General features: G+C 39.0%; 1 protein-coding gene and 1 long non-coding RNA gene across 6 annotated transcripts in view; one reads left to right on the top strand and one right to left on the bottom strand.

Annotated features, from left to right (window-relative positions):
* Positions 1-4,577, top strand: LOC114061673. 2 transcript variants are annotated; one of them, XR_003572178.1, is made up of 3 exons: positions 1-126; positions 3,442-3,631; positions 4,337-4,577. It is a non-coding gene; the product is annotated as an uncharacterized LOC114061673 (long non-coding RNA). The 2 variants fall into 2 exon arrangements; XR_003572179.1 differs by lacking the exon at positions 4,337-4,577 and adding an exon at positions 4,231-4,302.
* Positions 4,571-11,211, bottom strand: part of COL11A1 (collagen type XI alpha 1 chain) — a 130,155-nt gene continuing 123,514 nt past the window's right edge. For 3 of the 4 annotated variants that reach the window (XM_027892367.1, XM_027892366.1, XM_027892368.1), the window contains 4 exons: positions 9,689-9,801; positions 8,758-8,826; positions 7,865-8,098; positions 5,720-6,321 (listed from right to left, as the gene is read on the bottom strand). In XM_027892367.1, coding sequence (XP_027748168.1) covers positions 6,175-6,321; positions 7,865-8,098; positions 8,758-8,826; positions 9,689-9,801 — 563 coding nt within the window. In that variant the 3' untranslated portion in view covers positions 5,720-6,174. Of the gene's footprint in view, positions 6,322-7,864; positions 8,099-8,757; positions 8,827-9,688; positions 9,802-11,211 lie in introns of all 4 variants that reach the window. The other variant, XM_027892365.1, reaches the window with a different exon arrangement.

The following is an 11,211-nucleotide window of genomic DNA, read 5'->3' as shown; positions in this document are numbered from 1 at the left end:
TCTCTTGGAAAGGTGCGATGCTACTTCAAATGTCGTTCCCCAGTGCCACAAAATGCTGTGGCTGCTCCACAGGAATAGAGGTCCTGCAGAGGAAGCAAAGTCAGGACTGTTTTGAGAGAGGTGAGCGTGGGAAGGGAGGGGACAGAGAGCAAGGGACAGGGACGTGGCTGCAGCTGGTGCTGCAGGTATTAGTAGCACTGTGTTTTCCACAGAGATGTGCAATCTTTGCTACTGTTTTTAGGTGTGTTTTTTGTAAACCAGTTTTGCTGCTGCCTCCTTACTAGGGGGCTGGTGCCCCCCTGCCACTTGGCAATGAGAAACAGCCCCTGACCCCTGCTGTACACCAGCATTCACATGGGATGCTCCCAGACTGGCCATAAACATTTCTCACCCTCCTGCCCTATGCTGAAGGAAGCAAGCTCTCCTATCATCCTTTTCCCACATATTTCCCCACTGCTTCCTTATTTCCTAGGCCCCCTCCCTCCACATTTTCCTGCTTTCTGTTGCAAGAAAGTATTTTATTATGCCTTTATTCTTCTATTTAATTGTGCCTTTATTCCACTGTCAGTACTGCACTCAGCTCCTGTACCCCAGCACATGGACAAACTGTCTTGGTGTGGATATGAGTGAACTTCCTCCTACCAGTCAAATATTTTCCATCAGTTTGGAGAAAAACACCTTACAATTTCAAATGGAAGCATCACAGTTAAAAAAGTGGGAGAAGTTGGAAGGTGAAACCTGCTTTGTTCTTTTCAGAATTTAGAGTGCTGTGGAAAGTTTTTAGAGATTAAAATTCCATTTTTGGCCCTTTCTGACAGTAAACAGCTTTGATCTTAATATCTGTGCATTGAACAACTCTGCAGGCTCAGAGCAAAGTGGATATTTCTAAAATCCTTCTGAGGAATAACAAAAGGATGAGTGATCCCTATACATCCGAATCAGAAAGCTACTGAATAGCGAATGTTATGAAGATTATCTATTTATGCATTCTCCAGAGCCTGAGCCCTCACATTGTGCTGCGTTATCTTGTGAGCCAATTTGGGCAACAGGACCCCAAAGCAGAGCTACTTTCTTACCTGAGCTGCCACCGAGATGATATTCTAATAAAAAAAAAAGGCACAGGCCCAAGAGACTGTATGATAAGAATATAAAACCTTACCTTTTGTTGTTGTTGTTGTTAATATCTGACAGAAAGAAGCTTTTATGCCAATAAAACCAACTTCATTCTATATCCTTTCATCTCTCATTCCACTAAATATACTTTCTGTGCTGGAATGGAGAGTGCCTGCTCTGGAAGTGATGCAGCTCCGTGACAATCCCCTGGCTGCCTTCACTGGGCTTCCTGCAGAAGATTGTGAGTAAACTAACAAATAACAGATCAATGTTTCCATTTCAGGAACAACAATTATATCGTAACTTTTTTATCGTTATTTGTGAGTCACATCCTAGGTTTCAACATTTAGTTAATATTTTCTGCTTGAAAACTCGGGTTATGGCTCTGCTGTAGCTGCGTTTACTTTGTATTTGTGCTGGGGAACTTCAGAGCTTGCACACAGCATGATGGCCCTGCACTGCTGCAGCACGGGGGGTGCTGGGGCCATCTCCAGCATCTCTGGCTATGAGATATTTCAGGTTGAGAGGGGAACTCAGTGTGAGGCTTCTGGTTATTAAGATGACCTTGGGACGCTGGGCAGCCTTGTTATCCCAACTCTGGAAACTCAGAAAGATTCTTTTAATTAACCATTGCATCCTTACAGCCTATTTAGTTTAGAGAGCTTCTCGGGCTAGAGAAGAATTTATTTGGTTTTCTTCTGGCAGTTTATTGGGTGGACTGCCGTTAATTTTCATCTGCATTTTAATCACCGTGCAAGCTGGAGTTCTTTTATGCTTCAGTAAGATTTAACTACAATGCCTTTTTGATGTTAAAAAAAATTTGTTAGATCATACCAGGGAGCAGAGAAGGCACTTACATCCCAGTCCCACTGCTGAATTCTTAACAAGTCTTGTCTCTTACTGAAGTTGGGTATGTTTTGATGGAGATCACTTCTTCTACCCTTGAGAAACTGGAAACAAAGTCAAGGTCTGCCAAAGCTCCCTGGACAACCCAGACAAAACCTGTCCCTGGTAGCAATGCAGGCTTTGGCTCCATCCTCCCTCATTAGAACTGAGCCTTCATTCACACAGCTGGGAAAGGAACAAGCCCAATTTTGACCAGAGCATTATGTCTGAATATCTGTGTGCTTGCAGCTTTCCTCCCTGAAATTATCTTCAATGTTCTTATTGAAAACAAAATGTGTAAATAGCTTTAGAGCAATCTACTCCCTTGCAATAATCTTGGCAGTGCTTTTCACTGAACTAACAATGAGCCTCTGATAATTTATGTGCCTACCAAAGGAACACAAATAAGACATGTTTCCCAGTAAATATAATAGACAGGACATTTAATATGCTGTCTTTGTCATTTTCAGGTTTTTTTGGTGCACGTACAATAGAAGATGCTCATTCACAGAAAAGTGAGTGTGCTTGCAATAGAAAATCCATCATGGCTTTTAAAGCTTCTCTTTCTAGTCATTAGCTTCATTTTAAAATTAACAAAGCTGTTCCCCAGGGGAAGAATCTTAAGCAGATAACTGTCCTTATTTTTTGAATCAGATGGTGTTTTTTTGTATCAAATGGTGGCTGTTGATGTAAGCCATAATGACTGAAAATAAAATCTTCATTACCTTTTATGAAGGTTTCCAAGAGATGTGCCAGCCACGGTGAATTGGTATTGCTCTATCTTGGGTTAGAAAGAGGAAAGGAAAGAGAGAGAGAGGCAAAGAAACTCTACACCTTCACACTGAACAGTTTATGCCTCTGTGGTAATAGCTTGTCACTTAAATCTCTCTTGTATATCCATGTTATTCTGGACAGATCATTGTCTCAATATTTGTGGGCTTGTGTTTGCCGTGTGCTGACTCACTCCATTTGCATGCAACACACCCACAGTCTGTGTTTGCAGTGGGGAAACCATCTCCAGGATGGCTTTTCTGGTGAGAGGGGCTTGAAGCAAATTTTCAAGAGAAACTGCCCAGTCTGCTTTAGGTGAGGTGGCCCCTCACGATCACAGAACATCCAAGTTCTCCTTTGTCAGTTTCTACAGGTAAAATCCAGACATCGTATTACAATTTCAACCTTTTTGTGATTGCGCAGGTTTTTAATTTAGAACATGAAAAATATTGATCCTTGTTTTCTTTTGGGTTTTCTTCTTTGGTTTGCATAGTTTTTTGTAAGTTTGTTTGTTTTTATAATAGCATATGATGACTCTGAGGTTTTATGTTTTTATGGCTGATAGGATTTAACTACAGAGTCTGAAGTTTATTTTATAGGAAGACTAATGTGTGAGTTTTAATGTGAAATTTCTTTTTGTTCTGAAGAGTGCTCTTTTTGTTTGTTTTTTAGGCGCTGCTAATATGAGACTTCAGTCGAGGGAAAACAGCATAATTTTTGCTTCAAGGCAAGAATATATAATCCCCCTTTAATCTGAAACTTGAAGAGAAAAACAACAACATTTTGAAAAAGAGAATGGACAAAGAGGACTGAGAATAACTGGCAGTGGTGAGATGCTTTCATGACAAGGATAAATAATAAGGTATGTGGGTAAGGCCTTAAGAAGGGTTAAAGAATAAACCTGATGGGTCCTTGCCTGAGAAGTGTAGAAGACTCAAGTTTATTTCCTCCTTTGGGATGTTGCCAACACCAAAGCTTGGCAAGATGCTTTGACTAATTCTGGAAAAATCTGTTTTCATTTGGCTTCTTGAGTACATCGTTGCACTTTTAGAAGCAACATTCTGCTGCAGACTAATCCTGACTCTGTAAAACCACAGCCATTTTTATATTTTACCCATATCACCCTAAAGCACACCACCCAGAACTGTTGGGTTTTTTTAGACAGGCTTGAACAGCTCAGCCCCTAACTTAACTTTACCTGGCCCACTTGAGCAGCAGAAAGTAGCTGCTTTCACAGCTTGCTTAGACATAACCAGAGTTACTAAAGAACAGTTAGCAGGTTTTAAAAAAAGAGAAGCTGTTTTGGAGAAGGCCCTGGGGACATACGCCATGTCTCTAGATGGGACCCATCACCAGTTCTGGTTCCACTACCTATCTAAAGCAAGGTGCTGGAAATTTTGTGTTCCAGTTGTCTCTGAGTCTTGGTCTAATTCTTGTCTCACGTTTCCCATTAATAAGTAGGGTCACCTGCCTACTTGATGGGGTCCTACAAGGATAAGCCCAAGACTGTGAAGCAGACAGACATTGTAAGAGTGGCTGAGGTGGAGTATGGTGATGGTATTTTGAGCACTGCTGGAGCTACAAATCCATACAAACAGAGCTTATCAGCCCTGCTGCACAGTGATATGGCCAGACCAGCAGCTTCTCTGTTCAGACTTCTCCTCCCAGTGCCGTTGCCCAGTGCTGGCCAGGACATGTAGAAAGATTACTTTTGTTTAGAGCCTGGATGGTCTGGAAGCAGAATGAAGTTACGGTAATGGCAGTGGGTGAGTTTTGGACACTGAAATAAAAGAATGACCAATCCAGATAGACAAGACTTGATTTTATTAATAAAATTTGTATTTTCCTCTTTGAGGTGACAGTTACAAACTTTGGTTCAAAAATAAAAGAAAATATGAACAGCAAGAAGTTGACTTTTGAAATCTCACTTTTACATGTATAAACGTGCATAAGAAAATACCAGTTGGAAACGAGCCAGCAGAAACTAGTACTATTTAATTTAACAATTTATAAGAAATAGAAACAAACTTTTCTTTTCAAGTCTTACATATATTATGAAAAATAATTACAAAAGGATTTGTGTTGTAAAGCTAAAATGTAATTTCTACTTCCAACTACCTGAATAAAATGTTCAGAGGGAAGGCCAAACCAACCTGTGTTTTTGGTGAGCTTTGAATAGCGAATTGCAAGGGCTTGGGTCAGAGACAGCTCTGTAGGAAGCAGTCCCTCCTATGTTGCTTAGCAACTGTGTAGAATCACATGACCTAGACATATTGCATCCCTGGCCTTCAGGTGGAGTAACAAGAAGAAAAAATCATTCATATTAATGGGACGGGCAAATATCGTATAGAACCATTCTGTGGAACTTTTAGTATCCAGTTCAGGAAGCAAATATCCATTGCTTACATAAACATCTACGTAAACACTGCAAAACTCCATAAATAATTGTTTAGAAATTCAGCTTTTATATTTATGCAGACCAAATAAGCACAGTGGAAACAAATCTAGATGAGATTTAAAAAAAAAAAAAAAAGGAAACCTATATGACTAATTTATTTCACACCGATTTTTTTAACAATTCTCTTACACAGAAGTTTGTTTTTTTCTTACATATTTTTCCCACCCAAAAATATAAACTTGTTTATTTTAGGTATATACAGTTATCTTATGAAATTATGGAATTAGAAAAGAAAATAAAAAGTCTGAGGTATAGCACCATGGAACACAGCACCTTTGAAGGTGCTTTCATTATTAAAATTCATTGTCACAGAGTGATATCAGCAGAAAAGAGTTGTTTGAGTGTGCTGCTCAAGATCTTCCAGTTTTGCCACCTTAAGTTTACTGGCAACTTCAAATAACAAAGCTCTTCAACAACAATATATACAAAGGGATTTTATTATTAATCAGAAATGGAATTGACTTCACCAGCAATTACAGTTTTATTTTTTTCAGAATACATACACAGTATTGACCATGTAGTTTTGTAAATGTAAAATAACAGCCAGATGCAATTCAGAGACACATGCAAGTTTTGGAAATGGACAGAGAAATAACAGTATAGTACTGTACATAGAATAATTACAGTTTATTAAACACTTTCTTAACACCTCTTTGTTGTAATGGAAGGAGCACCATGTCGTTCATTTTTTACAGCACCAAAGGAATCCAAAGGGGGTGTTCCTGAAGTGAGCCCTATGTTGTCTGTCTGTGCCACAGCATCTTTGCAAAATAAGTTTAAGTCATGTGATTCTGGCCCTACAAGGGCAATGATTGCTTTCTAGATAAGGCATACATACACAGCAAGACATATTTTCTATGCCATCCTTATTCAAAACTTGCATGTGGCATGAAGTGGGTTGGTAGCACCAAAGTGCAACATTTTGTTGATCTGATTTTGTCTTAAGCTTAACCAAGGAAGCAAACAGGACCGACCTCAAATCCAAACTTCTGGTTCTGATCACCAAAGTCATTGATCATCACATCAACTATGGGCACTTGGTCTATTTTGGGCGTGTTGATTTCAAGCACCGTCTTTGCATAGCCCTTTCTTGACTGTTGAAAGAGAAGCAAAAGAAAGCCAATGGTTAGAGACCAATCAGAGCAGTAAGCTTGCGCTGGAGATCCTCATAGGTGATCTCTGAAGTGGAGAATTTGTTAAGTTACTGCCCCGTCAGGCAGCAGATATTGCAAACCCTAAAATTTATTATGTTTATAAATTGTCTTATGATTTTATTTTAAAAATATTTTTATTTTAGAAGGAGAATAGCCCATAGTTTTTTGACTTGCTAAAACAGACCTATAAATGAAAAATAATCTAAGACATTTCGTCTTTCTTAGAGAATTCTCAGTTCACGTCTATACTATTTAATAACTAATAATATTCCCATAGCAGTGCACATCTTCCTTGTGAAAAAATCATTAATTAGTTCTGAAAGAGAGAGGCTGTAACTGTCTCACAAAATATTACAGCAGCTGTTTGGACAGGAAAGAAAGGAGTAGTCTGACAGGACTGCCAGATGATGGACTTAGAAGCCAGCTTTGAAGGCACACCCTCACTGCCCAAAGAAAGCTCTCTGGCTCCTCTGTATGTCACACAGCCAAGTCACCGTGTTAGTTATCAGAACTGCACTTCCTTTACATGGTCTCTCGTATTTGCTGAGACCCTTCAGCTGTGCCAGAGTCTTGGAGTTCAGATAAGCATCCGAGTTGACAGATCTGAGGGTTCTCAGTTTACAGAGTTAAAACGTTCAGCTCTCTCAGGAGCTCTGCCTTCACCACTGTGGATAACAAAAGTGAAATAAAAATACAAGGAATATAGAAAGGCTGACATGAAGCAGCTGTGTAGTAGACTCTCACTGCTGAGCAGAGACTCTGCACCTCCTGAGCTGCATCTCTGTCTCAGAGCCAGGTGTATATCCTGGCACTTTCAGGTCTCTAATCTGTATCACTGACTTCTCAGAAACTGCCTTCAAAATGCTCCCATATCAAACCCCAAAATAATTAATGAGGCTTCAACTGTCACTTGCTCTTTTGATGTCTTTGTTTCAAAGTGTTGAGTACAAACCATTCTGTTTCTGCAAAGTGGTAACAGTTGTTATGCCCACAGAGACCCCGATGGAGAGGTGATCAGAGAGCTGATGCATGTTTGGACACCTCTGGGGATTTTAGCAAAGCTAAAGGAGGATTCTGAAAAGTAAAATCCACAAACTTCACCTGGCTTTGACTACACAAAATGAGGAAAGGAAATACAAAGTCATGTATCAAACTATTAAATTAATGTACTATGTTTGGGTACATACCTATGGCTTATGCCATACGTGTTTTTGCTGTATTCACTAAATATATGCCTTGATGGCCATTCCAGGTTTGTTCCATTTCTGTTGCTTGGCTTATGGTTATTTCTTTTTTGTTATGTATGTGAAAATTAAATATGGGATTAGTGTACCCTTAGTTAAAAATCCGCCAAAAGTCAGCATATGAAAAGTAAAGTGTTTAGAAAGCTTTTCTCAGAAGAAAGCGATGAAAAATGGATTTGTTTGATTTCTACTTTAAATGACAGGTTGGTTTTGCAAAGACTCTTTGAAGGTGTACTCACTGCACAGCCGTCGTGGAGAGCTTTGATGTAGGGATTGTTGTCGTAAGACATTTCCTCATCGTTGGACCCCAGGAACCTCAGAGCTTTGTCATAGCTGTCAGACGGGGCGTCATGCCAAGCTACAGACTGGTGACAGTTGTAAGTGAAATTTTGTCTGGCAGAGGCACTCAGTAGTTTAAGGAATGTCATTTGGACCATATTAATGGAATTGCCTTCAACATCCAAATAGGAGAGCTGGAAAATACAAGAAGTTAGATGAATATTTATCTTTTTTGTTGTTACAATGCAAACTAAAATTATTGTTGACTGGAAAGAACCACGTAGCTGTTCTTAACAAAAAAAATCAACCAACATGTAACATTTTATGGAGTTTTAAAGGTCAATACAGCTGTGACTCAGTAAATAGATTTTCATGATGTAGCAATATATTTAGGACAAAGAACTACATATTTTAGCTTCATTCCATTGGGAAAGACAGAGAATTACTCCTCCCTTATAGGGTAAAACAGCAGAATCTTTTTGGGAATCTGTTTTTAGTTAAAGTCACATCAGCCTGCAGCCTCTTTTTTTCATACTCAGTACATTTCCAGGTACCTACACTGGGGGATCTGTGCTCCAGCTGCCTTATTAAGGGTCAGTGGTGATGTGGGGTCTGCCAGAAGGCACATCCTCACCATCAGGTGTGCAGGTGACCCATGGGATCACTGTGGGGCAATACAGAGCAGGCTTCTGCTGGCCAGTGGTAAGAGACCACATAACTGCTATAATATTTAGGGCAAAGAGGCTGGGGGTCTTTTCATTATGTAAATATTTATACAATTCCTTGGGATCTGCTGATTGCTGATAACGTGCCCCTAATTTGTGAATACAATTACGTTGCAGCAACAACTTACAAGTTTGCCTCGCTTAAATTCGCTAAACCAAGATCCTGGATTCTCCTTTGGCCATGATGAAATTCTAACCTGTGTGGTCAAACAGCAGAGACAGAATTATTTAAAACATATGTTAACAGATATGAAGGTTTCACTTTACTTGAGACAAATTTCACACTAGATAATAAAAAATGTTTTTTTTTCTGAAATCTCAGTCACTTTAAAGCTCTAAAATAGGATGTTTTTCTTGTATAGAATGCCTTCAAATTAGTGACTTTGCATGGAACTCAAGGAGATAGCTTATAAAGAGAGTTAGTTCTAATTAAGGGAGACCATTATAATCTGTTAAGATTCAGGTAAACTGGTGGTATGAATTGTTGTTGTGAAGAGTGTCTAAATTTGAGTTTTCACTGCTGTTGCTGCTGATAGATCTCTCTCATTTAGGCAAGCTTTTAGAAAGCCTTCCTCTGTACCCTGTGCCCCCTCTGATGTGATCTGTAACAGTGAGTCAGGATACTGTTAATACATAGTGTTTTACATCTACTTTGCCTGGCTATGAGGGAACAGATATAAATGAACCCCCAAGAGAAACACAGTAAGAATTTAGCTTTTAGGTGACAAATCATAGAATTAACTGGGTTGGAAGAGACCTCCGAGGTCATCAAGTCCAATGCTAGATTATGTTCTGTAACTGCTGCTCAGCTGTGTTACATTCTGAAATGTAGTGAAGTGTTAGCAAGCAGGTGCACAGATTCTCTGCCTAAGAGTGAAAATGGTATTTGTTAACTCTGTGTACCATTTTACTGCTCCATTCAGAGGTATGTAAATGTAAATGTAATTAGAAAGACAGATATATGAAAATGTGACAGTGTAATTATCCTGTTTAGTTTAACATTGCAACAGCACAGTAGGATCTGTCAACAGCCAACTGAAAACACAGATTGGTACTTACTCCTTCAGATTTCTTATCTGGGTAGATGCAAGTTTCCCCACCTGCTGTGAAATTGCAGTATACTTTGAAAGAGTCTCCAGAACAGCCCTGGTTAGGATCAATCCAATATTCCCCTAAAAGAAATGAGAAAATATTTGCCTTATATAGTACTAATGGTATTTGGATGAACTAGGCTTTACTGCTACCTAATGGTCCTCCAAAGTGTGTAGCAAAGTTATTTTATCTGAATGATAAGAAATTAACCCTTTCTTTTCTGCCTTATGATCTGTTGCTGTTGTCCTTTATGAAAGATAACACCAGGATCAAAGTCTATTTTTATCTGTGTTCTCTTGTTTTTGTCTAGTTTGACTTCAAACTGTGACTGTTGCAGGAGAGTGCCGAGGTTTGGGAGGAACTGCAGACACCTCAGTGTAGAGACGGAATGACAGCACGTGTGGAACATACATGGCAAGTTTAAAAAATGTGGCCATTTCAGGATTTCAGCTAGAAGGATAATTTGTACCTGTGGTGAGAGCACTCTCAAAACCAGAGCAGAGGCAGCCTTGGGCAGAAATAAGCTAGGGTTTAGGTCAGAGAGCAGAATCTGCAGTCATTTGCATACTTATCTGCATAAAAAGGTGTGTGCATGGGGCTTGGTGGGGTTGTAGGTGGCACAAGTATCTAAAGCTTCCACTGAGAAAGATTTACCTCACACAAAGGCCTTTTCACTGCTGGGTTATGAAGATGCAGTGCTAGTGAAACTACTGAAGGCTGGGCATGAAAGAGTGCAGTCCATCCAAGGTCCATTAAAAGTCACTGCTTTTTAAAATCTACTATTCTAATTAAAACGATGATTTCTGTGTCGTGGGTTCTTATCTCCAGATATTTCACAAGCAGGACAGCAATTGATTTTCTGACACTACAGGTCTAATCCTGTTCCAAACAAATAGTGGAGGTTCCAAAGAGAAATGACAAATCCTTTCACCGGTTCTGTCTTCTGAATATAGAATATAGACAAAGCATTTATGGGGTTTAAATATTCTGTTGATTTAGGCTGTATTTATTGAAAACAGTCTTTCCTATCTGTAAGTCTTGTCCCTGGAGAATTTTATATTTTAATGAAATCCATTTGCTTTTATTTTAACCAAAATAAGATTACTTTTATATGAAGCCTCCAAATAAGAAGCAAATACTGGTAAATGAAGAAGGTGAATGTGTTCCATAAAAAACATTCCCTATTATGGAGGGTACTGAATTGTAAAATATGTACTTTTCATATAGCACATACACTGCTTAACTACTCCTCAAGGCGACCATCTGTTCTTATCTATCTAGAACGAAAGCAATAAAATATTATTAAACTGTCAAAATCCATTTTTCCTCCCATTTAAAAACAGAAAAATATTGCTTTGAACTGGGAAAAATATCCATTGCAATTGAAAAATATATGAAAGGATGAAAATTCTGTGAAGGCTGGCTTTCATTTAAACCTTTTCAAAGGGGTAAACTCAGTTAGAAAAAAAAAGAAGAAAAGAACAAAGCAT

This window comes from Empidonax traillii, unplaced genomic scaffold (assembly GCF_003031625.1).
Source record: "Empidonax traillii isolate 1590-97213 ecotype Southwest subspecies unplaced genomic scaffold, ASM303162v1 scaffold347:size1123457, whole genome shotgun sequence".
Lineage (NCBI taxonomy): Eukaryota > Metazoa > Chordata > Aves > Passeriformes > Tyrannidae > Empidonax > Empidonax traillii.
Note: the sequence above shows the minus strand (reverse complement) of the source record. Positions and strands in the feature narration are given on the sequence as shown.